Source organism: Balearica regulorum, chromosome 1, assembly GCF_011004875.1.
Source record: "Balearica regulorum gibbericeps isolate bBalReg1 chromosome 1, bBalReg1.pri, whole genome shotgun sequence".
In the NCBI taxonomy this organism is placed as follows: Eukaryota; Metazoa; Chordata; class Aves; order Gruiformes; family Gruidae; genus Balearica; species Balearica regulorum.
The window spans coordinates 135,078,303-135,093,335 of NC_046184.1; the positions used below are offsets into that span (position 1 = coordinate 135,078,303).

General features: G+C 34.1%; 1 protein-coding gene across 2 annotated transcripts in view; it reads right to left on the reverse strand.

The window, feature by feature from the left end:
* Positions 1-1,119: 1,119 nt before the first annotated feature.
* Positions 1,120-15,033, reverse strand: part of MOSPD2 (motile sperm domain containing 2) — a 38,159-nt gene continuing 24,245 nt past the window's right edge. The window contains exons 9-15 of one of the 2 annotated variants that reach the window (XM_075775697.1): positions 13,256-13,426; positions 10,531-10,643; positions 6,980-7,076; positions 6,099-6,195; positions 5,404-5,533; positions 3,724-3,826; positions 1,120-3,213 (exon numbers count right to left, since the gene is read on the reverse strand). In XM_075775697.1, the coding sequence (XP_075631812.1) occupies positions 3,067-3,213; positions 3,724-3,826; positions 5,404-5,533; positions 6,099-6,195; positions 6,980-7,076; positions 10,531-10,643; positions 13,256-13,426 (858 nt within the window). In that variant the 3' untranslated portion in view covers positions 1,120-3,066. The remainder of the gene's footprint in view (positions 3,214-3,723; positions 3,827-5,403; positions 5,534-6,098; positions 6,196-6,979; positions 7,077-10,530; positions 10,644-13,255; positions 13,427-15,033) is intronic. The other variant, XM_075775706.1, reaches the window with a different exon arrangement.

The window sequence follows — 15,033 nt, forward strand, 5'->3', positions numbered from 1 at the left end:
GTGTCCTTATGCAAAAATTCCTGTTTTCACTATTAAAAAACCAGGATGCCGATGTGAATGGTGTCACTGGAGCACCACCTACCCCTAGAGTTCAGAGTCATCCCACCATAAGGCTCTGCAAGTAGAGAAGAGGTGATGAACAATGCACTAGCTATCGAGGTCTTGAATCTAATCTTTTACTTTATTAAGTAAAAAACTGAACCTAAGTATAGGGCACAAAAATTGCTTGCTAGGAAAAAAGTATGTGCTCTTTTCAAGTCCAAATTGCTAATTTTTAGGATTCCAGACATTGCTGTCTCTTAATTGACTGTAAAAGCAAAGATTAACTGCTAATCTACAATGAGGGAAAGGAAAAATAAATTTTTTGTCTTGATGGTTTACACAGTCAAATCCTATTTTGTGAATTGTTGAAGTTGTAAAATGTCCCAGCTTTATACACCGAGTTTCATGTACTGTGAAAAAAATAAAAATTGAAAACAATCTTTTGTCTGTTCTCTCAATTTTGGGTGTCATGTGAAAGTCACATTACTGCTATGCACTGTAACATTGGTGTGTTTGACACAAAACCTTCCAAAATGGACTGGCTGAAACGTGTGTTTGCACATTGTTGCAAACAAACCTGAACCTCCTAACAACTGAAAACTGGGAAAATACTGATTGGTCACCATGTTAAGCGATGATAGAAACAATGAAGTTCTCTCAGAAGAAAAATACAAAATAGACTACTGTCAACTTCTATTTAAGTAAAAATGCTGTTACTTTGCCTTTTCTTTTTTAGCTTGTACATATATATATATATTTTTCCATTTACTGTGTGATGTTTAAATAACAGTTTTACCAAAATATACATATATTTGTATTGTGTGGATTTGCAGTATTTGTGCCATGGTAGTGTTTACATGCCAGTATTATGTGCTATCTTATTATGCTAGGTACTCTGCCTATGAATTTATGATCATTTTACATTTGTCTGACAAGTATCATCACAACTTCTATTATACAACAGGCTATGGGCCACTACCATATTGACCTTTCCTTCATATTAAGTATCTGCAGACTAAGAGGAGAACCAAAACCTCAGGAGATGTAGCTATTTTTAAAAGACTAAACATTCAAGACTACATATTTCCTCATATTTATTCTGTATCTGTATTCTTCTAAAACATATTAAAATAGAAAAGATGTTCATCTGATTCATCATACAAAGAAAATACCAACATAGTAATAAAATACTGAAAATATATGAAAGCACCCAAACATTAAAATATTCATATTGGCAAAGACTCTAAGAATATATTTCTTGCAATTTTACAGTAAAGTGCTATTCAATACACTCAAATTAAGGAATTGGCATTTTAATAGCATGGTTATTATTATCTTAAGGTTACAAATTACTTTGTTACCTTTCTCAACAAGAAAACTCATTTTGTTGGAAGCAAAGCATTTGAGTTGCATGCACATGAAAATAACCTAAGTAACACAGAAAGCGGTGAACTATGTAAGTTGCCAACTCATAAAGAAAACAAAATACTGAGAAGCAAACTGAACACAAATAAGATAGTGAAAAAGTTAAGCAAATGTAGACATGGCAAAACATTGTATAAATTAAGAAAGGACAGAAGACTGTGCACCAAACAGTTCTGTAGAGTTGCCTTTTACATGGTAATTTTTTTTAGTAATCAGATTGAAATATATGCTACTTTATTAATCAGTTTACTAATGCATTTTTGAAACTGCCCTTTTCTATTTCCTACTAGTGATAGTACACCTACACCTCACTGAAGAGATACTATAAGCAAAAAGGCAGAAGAGAGTATGACCTTTATTTTTCTTCAATAATCTCTTTTTACCTATTTAAGTCAGACAAAACTAAATGATCTGTTACAAAGCCAATCTGTAGCAAAAATTAATTCTGGTAAAGAAATTATTTTAAATTTTTAGATCTTATCAAGAGTGAAAATTTTAAATGTATGAAAGATACCATCAGTCTCCTTTTAAGTGTTTATCATTTTAATATACATATTTACAGCAATGAGTACAAAGAATCTTTGTTAGCAGAAGTTCTCACTAGCTTCATAGACCATTTCTACAAGTTCCTGAGAAATGGCAGATATAACACTTTTACGTTCCCTTCAACAATATTTAATCTTGCTGACTTGACTTGCTTTTCTCAGACTCCTCTGTAATTTACGCATATTGCACATCTCAAAATAAGTTCTTACTAATTTACTATTTATCAGCCTTTTTATGAACCAGTAATAGGTCATCAAAAGTCAACTCTTATGCTTCTTTCACAATTTGAGTAAGAGTTGCTTTAGAAAAAATAAAAAATGAAAGAATAGGAATAGTGTCTCGTCGTGATTATTTCATTACTATCTTTGGAATCAAACAAGGGTTATATTCCTGGTCAATATGGCTGTGTATGTTATTTCGTAGGAAATATTTTAAATACCTTTGCATTCAGAAAAAGCACAAAAAGAAAGGAATTTAACCAATGAAAGCAGTGAGCTTGAATTAACAAAATAATTACTAACATCAAATATCTTCCTTTATATGTCCATGTACATAGATTATATAAAAAAAATCTACCTGTACTACATAATTTCCATAAATTTTCCTGAATGAACAAGTTAAGCTTTAGAATACACTTAAGGCCTGCTTGCAAGTTCCATGAGAATAATTCAGGATGTAAGAATGAATATGATAAAAAAGAAACGAAATATTGTATTTAAAGTAGTTGAATAGCGGGGAAAAAACCCTACACAGTTTTAAATTCTGTCATTGTATTTGGTTTCCTCCTTCCAGTTCAGTAGTATTTATAGAGTTGTACAGTGAAAATAGGTCCTAGCTCTAACATCTTCGTCATACACTGTTTTAACTGTCAACTTTTGGCAATTTCCTTTGCTGGTCATTCATTTCTTCTTTGATTTCAGCAAATTATATCCTTGTTCATTGTTGTGGGCTCACAAACCTCATTTTGACAGTTCCAGGATCCAAGCACAGCACTTCAATCTCTTCCACTCCAACCAACCATGATAGGCAGCATATCCAGGGCAAAATAATTTTTTAGCTTCTCTGGGTATACACCAGGTAGAAGCAGAAGGCAACAACAGTAACTGATAGTAACGATAAAACAACTGACAACTGCTGGAACCAGAGGCAGCGATCAATCTGCTCTTGAAGTCTTTTATTAATTTGCAGTAAACGAGTTAGCTGAAAATAGAAATAGTTTCATTAAATTAGAATTACTGAACATGAAAGTACTTGTTAATTTAGAGCTATTTAATCAATAACTAAGCACAGTAAAAGGAAAAAAAAAAAAAAAGAAAAAAGACTTCAAGTGATGCCCTTTCTATCACTACATACTTAAGGAAACTGTTCCACTAAAGAAGCTTCGAATCTTTAAGAGTTATGCATAGCCTATATTGCCGATATCAAGCAGGCGACATCTTTACACTAGGACAAGAGATATCACTGAGGCTCATTGATACCTCGTATCTGTAATATGCACAAGAGGAATGAGCAAGCTGCATTGCAAGTAGTATTTTATTAAACATTCAACAAAATAATGAAATCACTATCACTGAAACGTTACTTTCAACTGCTAAGCTTTTCAAATAGTGTAATTTGCGAAGTACTAAAGAGGTTTAGTACAAATTCTTTTGATCTCTATCATATCTTATACTTTTGTTCACTATTCAGCACGCAGGAATACACTATTACCTGTATATGTAAATCTTCATTGGTTTTTGCTGGAATATTAAATGCATTCTCTTTTAATGTCAGAGAAGAAGGCTTACTACTTTCTACAACATGACACCTGAGCCTGTGAAAGAGGAAAAAAAATTACGTGCCAAAATTTGTAAATTTAATGTAACTTTGTATAATTAATAGTAAACAGTCACATGCACTTTATAATCTGTTCTGGTTTATTAATTTTCTAAATGACTATTAAAAATCACAGAATTATAGAATCATTTTTGTTGGAAGGGACCTTAAAAGGTCATCTAGACCAATCTCCCCCTGCAATGAGCAAGGACTATTGCAATGATAGTCTGAAAAGCCTTCATCAGTCCATCAATTACATTTTGACAGCTTTTGATATAGAAAGTAAATCAAAATTATCTGCATGCTCAGTTAAAATATATCTTCATTTTAAATTCATAACACAGGATCCACTGGATTATTCAGTCAAATACTTACTACCAAAGATGCAATAATCTATTGAAAAGCAAAACAAAATCTAAAGATTTTCTTTCCATTTTAAACCTTAGCAACGTTTTTCATGTACTCCACCTCTTCCACAGCTGAATATGCAGGAACAATTGAAGGTAGTGGAATCTTACACAATTTATAAAGTACAGCAGAAGCTCCTTTGATAACATGCAAATCAATTAGTGTGTGAATGAATTTATTTGCTAAAGAAATGGTTAAAATAGAAAAATACCACAGCCTCAAGGAAAGAGAAATGCTAAGACAAAACAAAAAAAAAAAGGGACAATTGAGTATAATAAAATCTGAGTAGATTCCTCAGATAAAGCACTTGCACATATAATATTAAAGAGAATTATAATTTTCCACTACTTTTAATCTAGGTTTAGTAAAAAATAAAGGTCAGGTTTGTATTGATCAGTAACATATATAACATAGCAGACTTTCCAGGTCATAAATTTAATGTAATGAAATAATGTCTCCCTATTGTTCCAGGGTCTATCTTAAAAAGAAACAATCCAAAATTTATGCAAGGAACCTTATAGTCACTCACATGATGTAGATTTTGTTTAATAGGGAAGTAAGGGATACACATTTGAAGCAAAGATAGAACAAGACTTAGGCATCAAGTCTCAAAAATACTTTTTCCATGTTATTTTTGGCCATGTGAGGGTAAAGGCAGCTCCAAAAGAAAAAAAAAAAAAGGAACAATCTAAAGTAAAAAACCAGTTAAATTACATTTGTTTAAAGATGAAACAGCATCTTGATATCATGACTGAGACTTCTAGATGAAGGAGAACTCCAATGAACTTCTAGATACGTACAGTGATAGAACTAGATGTGAACAGGTAAGAGAGAAGAGTAACAAGTATATTTAAAGAGTGTATGGGGAGATATATTTTCCTAGTAGTATTTTTTCACCATTAAATATGAAACACACTGTTTGAACATGTGATAGGTTTTACAGAAATTTTCTACAAAATTAGGATTTTCTGTAGCATGTCTTTTATACATCAAGAACACTTCTCATCAGTTAAAACAGAGTGGAGGCCTCAGCAATATACTTAGTCAGTAAACACACAATTGGGTTTGGAGAGCCCTTCACTAATTATGAAGTGCAAGTGCTATATAAATCAGCTAAATAATAATGGCTAAGCCCCCCCCCCCATCAACAGAAAACCATATGCTCACCTATGTTCCATCACTTTGGTCCTAGGGACTTCTTTCCAAAACTGAGTCAGTTCTGGTACACCTGCTCCAGAAGACTGGTCCATTTCTGCTGCCATTATAAGGAAACGATCCTGCAGAGAAGCTGCAAAACCTGCCCTCAAAGAAAAAACAAAAATGTGCGTGGATAAAGTGACAATATTACAAAGTATATAGAAGCATTTTTGAACAAAAGTTTTTAAAATGGGAGCTTGTTTATTGCAGGACATCGGACACTGACTTACTAGAAATAAAAATAATGAAATCATTCTCATTTTGAAGGACAACCCAGAATTTTGTAAAGAATGCATTCACCAAATTCACCTGTCCTTGCAACAATTTAGGAAACCTGATTTACTCCCACTGTAATAGAGCACCAGTGAGACAGCTGCCACTGCAACTTTTTTTTTTTTTTTAAGACAAGAAACAGAACAGGCTGCAGACAACAGCTGCTTATACTTAAGTGGAGTAGTAAATCAGTACGGGCAGTTACTCAAATGTTGTCTGACATGCTTTTTTTTTTTTTGTTACAAATAGTAACACACTCATGCAACAGTCAAGCAGACATGGGTGTCAGTCTTACACCTCAGCAAGCACATACAATGGTTAGTATCTAAAGCAGTCAGCCTGTTAATAAAACTTGTCCAGACTTAAAAATTCTATTGTAAGATTTTACTTACCACCATGAAGAGAGACTATTATATCTAATGATGTGCCAGGTTCACAGCTGCTGTTACTGGGTTTAACTCTGTATTTTTCAGGAGCAGTTGTTCTCACCTATAAACAAGAAATACCAAGCAATCATATAGCAAATACACGCATAAACTATGATTGTTTCATATCATTCTGTAATAACTAAAATCCCCCAAACCTTAAGTATTTAAAGACATGGTAATACATGCAGTCTTTGAAATACTTTATTTTGTAGAAGTCATCAGACCTTAGTATTTCACTTTTTCCTCTCTCAACCACTTCTCCTTTCTTTTCCGGCATACATGATTTTTCTCTCTTATATACATACATAAAGAGAGCCAAGAATATCAAACAGACTACTTTTTAAAACTCTATGGAAACTTTAGTTATTTGTGTATGCAGAGAACACAAAAGATGTGGTGGAAAACCAAATCAAGATGCAACTCAGTATTTCTAAAACAAACGTAACTGCATTCATTCCTTTGATAGTAACATTTGTAGACGGAGCTGCATCATTTCAGTGTGCTACTAACTTGTTTCCAGCTGAGATTTAACAAGGAGAAAAATTCTAGAGAGATCACTTTTCAATGCTCAAGCCTTTCTTTTTCAGGAAGTATTAGATTCTCACTAAAGAACTTAACTATCCCCATAGCTCTTTTTCAGTCAGATTTGTATTACTGATTTTCCCCTTTGGGATGGCACAGAATAGGCATAAATTCAGCTAGAAGATTTATTTGATCTGCTTCAAACATTGCAGGAGAATAAAAAATTTAGACTGAAAAGCGGGTTTCATAGTATTTCTTCCTCCTTACCCAAAACAAGAAAGAGTTACACATTTAGTAAACCAGGGCACACGTAAAATACTCACCTTAAAAGCCACTATGTTTTTAGTGACATTTGTGAGAGCTATCAAACATTTTTTGTCTCCAGTTTCTTTGGATCCAAAATATAGTTCTTCTGCTGGGCTAATAAGAAATTTAAAAAGAATTAGTTTGTTCAAATTATCTTTACAGCATGTCATAGAAAAAACCTGACCACACCTACAGGAAAACAAAGTACTTTCAACTCTGCCGCTGCAGTCACTATAAATGGTTTTTCATCAGAAAAGCTGTGAAAACAAAATGCAGAAATTTTGTAGTGAAGCTCAGGGTTGACTCATGACCACAAGTGGAACTAGCTGTATCAGCTGATTACTGCCCTTGACTTCTTCCATCTGGAAGACCACGATTACCTGCAACAGCAGGAAAAGCCAACAGATATATACAGTCACTTCAGCCACTGCTCTTATAACAGTATGTTAAGGAAAAGCATTATTAATTTTAATTTATGCTAATATTAAAGACCATAAGGTGATACAGACAGTAATTTCCACCTCATACATCTGTTCTTGTAATGGTATAGTGCACACATAAGAGAAGCAGGCATATACCTGAGTGGCAATAATTTCAACTACTACAGCTAAATTCACTTGTAGTTATGAGTCAGTCTTCACATACTTCTGGAGACACATGCATAAAGTTTTTGCTTGTTTTTAATATTCTTGTGCAATTAAGAAATCCATGCATGAAAGTTTTTAAACCATATCAAACTAAGCATTGGAATAAGCATTCAAATGAACACTACTAGACAAAAAGTAGGGCATACTCATATACTACAAGTTGAGAGGAAACTCAAGTAACAAGTGAAAAACTGCTTTCAATATCCCATTAGGAGCCCACAAAGAAGCGCCACACTACAGTACTACAGAACTGCATAATCTTTTGACAGGAAGCTTTTTTAAAAAGTTACTTTCCCCCCCCCCGCCTTCTCCCCTTTTTAGAATGTCAATTTCACCTTAGTTTGACCTCCTCCTCAAAAGACCTATTTTCATAGTACCATTCCTTTCTTTTCTGACTTAAACCAGTGTTAATTGCAGAGAAAAAAAATCCTTGGTGCTGTAGGGCAAGCCTGAATACCCATGGCTAGAAGCAGAGTCCAGCAGTGACTGTGTGTGCGGGAGGGTGCCTATTATTTTTACAGTGCATTAGACAGTCCGTGTGACCAGAATTTTTTTTTTTTCTTTTTGGTGGGGAAGAAGTAAGTGTGCTAAGTGAGGTAGAAAGCAAGAAAATGATGGGTTTAAAACAGATAAGGTAACTGTATACCCTTCTCAGCTTTTTTCCTGTTCCCAAATTCTCACCTTAAGTAAACAATAGTAGGGAAAGGAAGTATTGTAATTACAAGGCATTTTGGTTATCTTAATACTGTACTACTGCAGATGTGGTATATTAAGGCAATTACAAGATGAATCATAAATGAGATGGGAAAGCATTAATTAGCACTAAAACAAGCCCTACAAAGAGCTCAAGGAAAGGAACATTCTACCAGAGCCTATCTTTCTTGTTCCACCACCAACTGTGGCTACCAACACACACAAAAAAATTAAAATGGACCTTGAAGGCCACTACTGTGTGCCTGTTGTCTGTGAAATCAACTAGTCCCATACAGCTGGGGGTAGGTGGTGTGTAGCTATTGGGCAAGTAGGGTGTTTTATTTTAAATGAGTATCCAAGCTTTTTACAGAAACACTACTTCTACTACCCTGATGTGTGTGGGGTAACCACCTCGGCTTGTACTAGAAGTTCTCATCTCTGAATACACTAAACTAGTCTTCTGCCAGACAGTGCAAGTGAAGAGCTGCTTTTTGTCTTGCCAAATAAATTAATTTGTTGGGGATGAAGGTCAATGAAAACCCATCTTTCATAGCAAGATATGCAAGGCAAATGCAATGGCGGTCTAAAACAGGAAGACAGATGACTTGAGTACGCAGCTTTGGTCATAGACCAGAGCCAACAAGTACTAAGCAGTGACAGGTAAGGAATATCCCTTATGCAGTTCAGAACGCACAGAAAGGCCACACGGTTCTTGGTGATTTCATGGCGTCAGAGCAGCTGTGCCTCAGCTTCCCAGTCAGGCTCTAGGCTGCTCCCTTCACAGGGCAATGCTTGTATCGGCAAAACCACCAGTTAATTATACTGGCAGAGCCAGTCTTTGAGATAGATGTCTGTGACTAGTTATAAATGGCACAATATACTATTTAGTGCGACAGATTTCAGTTTAGTGTCCTGAGAAAGATTCCAGGGAAATAAAAACTAGTTCTAGCTTCTACAGAGTTACAGCATTAATAGAGATCAACTATGCACTCTCAAAAGCTGACTTAAAGAAAACCAAACAAACAGCTGACACCAGTACTTTATTTTCCAGGAGAGCAAGACTACAAGTATTAGCACCTCTATACTTGACAAAATTTACTCTTTCATGTAATTTACATGAACTCCAACACTTTTATTAAAAAATTTCAAGTTCTACCATTGGATGAGAAAAAGGTACCATTTGTGTAGTGTTTTGGTTGTTCGGGGTTTTTTTCAGTTGGTTGTTTTTGTTTGGGGTTTTTTAAAGAAGTGGATAGAAGAACACAACTTTTGTCATGGGGACAGAAAATTTTCAACATTCCTTCAAAAATCACAGCTCTGCAGTCTATGCCTTTGTCCCACCATACAAGAAACTAAGTCTATACAGAGGAGGTTTTTGCACATAAAGGACTATAATTTTCATTTCAAACCCAGGAAAATTTGACACGAAAAATATTTATGCCAATGAGCATGTCATTGTTCAAATTCATTCCAAAACTAATTCAGTATAGCACAAAATTAGCTAAGGAATTACCTATAAATTAGATATTTTCTTCATTCGTCTAATAGCAAACTGGAAGTGAAAATAAAAGTAAACACCTAAATCAATTGCTAAACAAGCATCTTAACCTGAAAGGCAGTGAAAAGAAAAAGTTATATTGGCTAATCTTTTTTTTCTAGGTTAATGATAAAAAGCAGATTAACTGAAAGACATAAGCATCTTTGACAACAAAATTTTGAGCAGATATGCCATTTATGCAGAGCACTTCCCACACAAAATAAATTGGACCATTAAGTTTAATTGGTGCAAACCACTAATGTAGACATTTACACCACCTTAAGTTAAAAGAATTTAAGCAAGATTTAACAGTGAAAGCTGCCTTAGTAAACACATTGGGTTTTAAGCCAATGAAATTAATGTCAAACCACTTCTCTCAGATAAGCACAGGTTTAACTAAAACCAATGATAGACAGTTTATCAATATAAATGAAACCATGTTTCTACAATTCTATGAAATATACACCTACTAATTAGTACAAAAAGCATGCCAATAGTGATATCAAAAGATTCATTAAAACACATGAAACCAGAAAAATTCTTTGATCTTTGTAAAAATAATTCTTAAAAGGATGTTTATAGCTATTGTTATCCTCTAATAGTCTGAAAAATAGTTTATTTTGAAAGCCACCTAGTTCAGTACGTAAGTGTCCAAGGCACATTGTAAAAAATAAAAGAGTATGATTATTACCTGATATGTAATAAAGGTCCTTTAAAAGTGGTTAATGCTTTCTTTGCATTTTTTGGTTTGAATTCTGTTTTGTCAGTTTCCTCTGATTTGGAAATTTGTTCTATAGAATTCATCTGAGTAAAAATGATAGTTATAATGATTAACTAGAAACCTGGGTTACACGTGTTACAGAATCATGCAGATATTTCAGACAATACAAGGAGGCTTATTGCAACAATTTATATATTACAGACCAAGCTTAAAACATATTCATTCCCTGAAGCTGCTTGAAGTCCACTGAATAGAATGATTTGTTCTAGAAGCTTAATATATTAAACATGCACAAAACAAAAACTCCTGCTTCACTTTTTTCCATGTATTTTCCTGATGCCCAAGTTGTTTATTTTTGAAAACTCCAGACATATGGTTATAGTACTTCAAATATTTGAAGATTATAAAGCACTGATGCTATTCTTCCACTGCAAAACTTTTCAATTAAAACAGACACCCTAATACAATCACCGCAACGTTGCGCAGAAAACACAGTAACAATTCCACACTTTATTGTATTGCAGAGTTGCTAAACATATCTTCAACTGCTTTTAGATGGACCTCTGAAGTACGGAGAACTTAAAAGAAACAATGCTGAATGAACTGGTGCATTCAAAACTGCAGATACCTTGGGTTCTGAGGGTTTTTCTCTATTACATTAAGAAAATACATGTCATCAGATCTGGTCATCTTATAAAAAAAATTAAAAACTCTGGAATTAAATGCAAAACAGAGGATGGGGAGCTTGAGATAGAAGACTGAAAAAATTAGTGACATGACTCAAGACCAGCTAGCTGAACAGTTTCCTTGCCTTGTTTTTATTCCACTTAAAATATAGAGAGAAGACATGAAGATAATTCAGTTTATGTAAATTTGAAGTATAGGAATGAAAGGAATACAAAATTTTATAGAAAATAGGTTTTATAAAAAGAAACCACACAGCAATTTGTTTTTTTTTTAATGACAGTTATAGTAAAAGGTTACTATAGAAAAGGCACTAGTTATGTGTTGGGCTTTATTCTACATAAATCTAGTTAGAATTACCAAGAAAATATTATTGTAATACACATTAAAGGCGGAGTCCTTCTTGCCATATGCAGGCATCTACAGGCCAGGCACTTACTAACCAAATTTATCAATCATGGCTCCCTCCTGTGGAAAAAAAAATAGGCCCTTCTATGGGATAAGAAGAGGCATACATATATAAAATAAATCAGATGAATTCTTACTGATGACAAGAGTCTGCATATAAACAATAAAGAACAGTAAATAATAATGAAGACAACGATATCTCACAGATCACTTAGTTTAGAAGCTGGTCTTATTAAAGAAGTATTTGAATAATTATATTTAGACACAGTTACGTAAAAAATAATTAGCTTAGAAATAAGAAATGCCCACAATTCTGAGACAATAAGGGATATTACTGAAAAACACATTTTGGGAAAGGACATAACATTGAAGTGACAAACAATGGTGTACTTGCTGTGGAAGAAACAGTAAGTATTAATCTTAAATATATGAGCAGAGGAATAGCAAGTGGAAGCAAAATAATAATCCACTTTTTACCAAAATAGTACCAACAACAGTGAGATATGGTCTGAAATATTAGAAGTATGTTAAAGGTAAGGCCTTAAACATGCCTTAAAATTAATCAATACATGATGAGCATAGATGTCAATCTTAGCTCATCGGAAAGACTGAGTAGCAGCTTACACTGTATAAAACAGAACACATCATGAACCAAATCATTATTTTTAAGAGTAAAAAAAAAGTAAAAAAAACCCAAAACCATAAGTAGAAAGCTGAAGTAAGCCAAGCAAATCAAAAACAAACACTGAGGCTAAGAAGCACCAAAGCCAACTCACACACTGAACAGGAATTCTCCACATTTCCGTATCTGAGAATCAGAGCTTGGAAGATGTGCTACAACCAAAACAAGCTACTGAGTCTAATGCTCAAATTAAGTATGGCACTTATGTGGTAAATTTCAGATTTTTCCTGCTGTTTTCAAGAGTGATATCCCCACTATCACTGCATATTCCTAAATATCACTTCATATGGACTTGTATAAAACAATGCCATTATATTTCTGGCTAAACATCACTGCAGGAAAGTTATATTGTAAAACAGCATTGATGGATTAGGAATACAATTTCTCCTGAGGATAAATGAAACCTCTTATATGTTGAAATTTTTATCAGTAATTTAAGAAAACAAATTAATATCCAGTAAAGTAAAATATTTAAACTGGTAATATTTTCTGATATGCATACTGACTTTAAAATACATTCATTCTCAGATGCATAAGATGTACAATGCTAAATATCCCAAGATTAAAAATAAACCAACTAGAAAGACATAACCTTCAAAAACAAAACACAAAAGCCTTTTAAATTTTACTGTACAATTCTCTATATTCCAGAAAGATATTACATATTGGGTGCACATTTTAATCATTCAGAAGCACGAAACTCGTCTTAACAGATTAAGCAGCAAGGTTGAAACCGCAAGTGCAATTCTCAGCTTTACTGGGTTCTTTTGTCAAACTAGAGGGAAGAAAAAATTCAGAGAAAAAAAAAAAAAAAAAATCAACACACAAAGTAAAAGCCTGACAAGAAACAAAAACTATACACCTCCTGTCCCACTTCGTAACAATTTAACTACTTTTACCTCAACCTTCAGAGTTAGATACCTTTTTCTGATTAAGATTTTGTTCTTCATTCAGCTCCCCAGTCTCCTTGGTGTCTGTATCTATCTCTTCTTTACTTTCATGCTCATCTTCACTAGTAATGGGCCCATTTTCACATAAAGGAGTTTGAAAATCATCATCAACCAACGGAGGATAACTGTACTTGAAAGAATCCTAAAACATAAGGAGAGTTTTAAAGGACCAGTTATTTAGGAGGATGAGAAGTGCCTTCTCTAGTATTTTTTAAAAATGAAAATACTATAATTTTTTTTACCTGACTTGTTTCATTTATCCATTTTAAGTTGGACTCCTGTGCAGAAAGCTGACACTACCAACAGTTTTTATTTTATCATTAATACACAAATATAGTCACCCAATGAAGCCACTGAATTGTAGCTACTGTTGTTATTTATAGTCACAGCAGAACTGTAGAATCTGGTCTATTGAGGATCAGCCTTCAGAATCTTAATGCTGAAGTTTTGTTCTTAGTTCTAAGAAATGTGGTTTAAAACTTATGACAGCTATTTCTAAAGAAAGTTCCAAGAGTGATGAAAAGCTTCAGTTGTTCTTTGTGCTTTAGCTTCATAATAGTCACAGTTTAAAAATCAAATCAAAAGCAAAGCCACAAAACAACCCAAACAATCCGTCAAGTTTAACCTAGTGTATGGACCTTTAACGTGTCCTGCAACTCAGACCTCAGTCTTTGGAATGCCAAATCAATTCAAAGATGATATTCAAGACAGAGTAATGCAGAAGCAGCATATTTAAGTTCCTGCTGCTTCTACAATAAAGGTATCTTTTCTATTGGAGGATGAGTAAAAGACTGTTTCTGCTAACTAGAAATACTCTTAACATTCTCAAAATATTTTTATTAAATGGTTTCTAACTTGAGATGTAAACAGGGGTGTCTGTTCCTATTACAAACAGTTTTAAACCCCAAGTGAATTGGTTTGTCAGCTTTTCCAGTGGAGGAGGAAAATAACACAACTTTGACTCCTGTGACACAGGCTTGAGCCATGTCCACAGTTCCCAAACTAAGCTACCAGCAGGGAGTTTAAAAAAAAAGTTTCAAGAGAGCTCTCCATAAGCAAGTATGCTTTCTCAAAACAAAAATGTGTTGTTAGGAGGAAAAAAAAAAAAAAAAAAAAGAAAAACCTTAGAGCGAGCCATTTGAAGAAACCACAAGCAAAATAGCATACTTCCTACTAGTCTATAATCAAGAACAAATCTCTCCTATTCTTCAAGCTGAAGCAACAGTCACAGACCTTTAGGTGAATGAAACGGGTATCCACTGGCTCCAGCAATATCCTATTAAGGGCCTAAAGGACAAGCTTTAAGCATCAGTAACAGACTGATTCACTATTAGAAGAAGAGACTCCAGACTTAGAAACATTACAGTAGGCTCACAGTATACTGACATCCTCCATTTGCAAATACAAGGCAGAAATAGCCAGCTTACCCTTAGCCACGCTGAAAAAAGCCTTTTCAGTCCCTTCCAGCATATGACGAAGGGCATGTGACAAAGTGGTCTTAATAATAAAGTGCTAATTTTGCTGCAGATATCACTTGGCCACATTAATCCATGATGTTGGATAGATTCAGCTGCTGAACAGAATCTCACCACTAGAAGAACTCAAAGTACCAGACTTCCCGCCCACAGTCCCTAAGTTTCAGTGACATGGGCTTATCTAACAGGGTGAAAACCTCAGGTAAACAAGTCAGATTTATTCAATGGTTGATATATGATCCATTCTATAGACTAATGGCCTTCTTTTATAGCA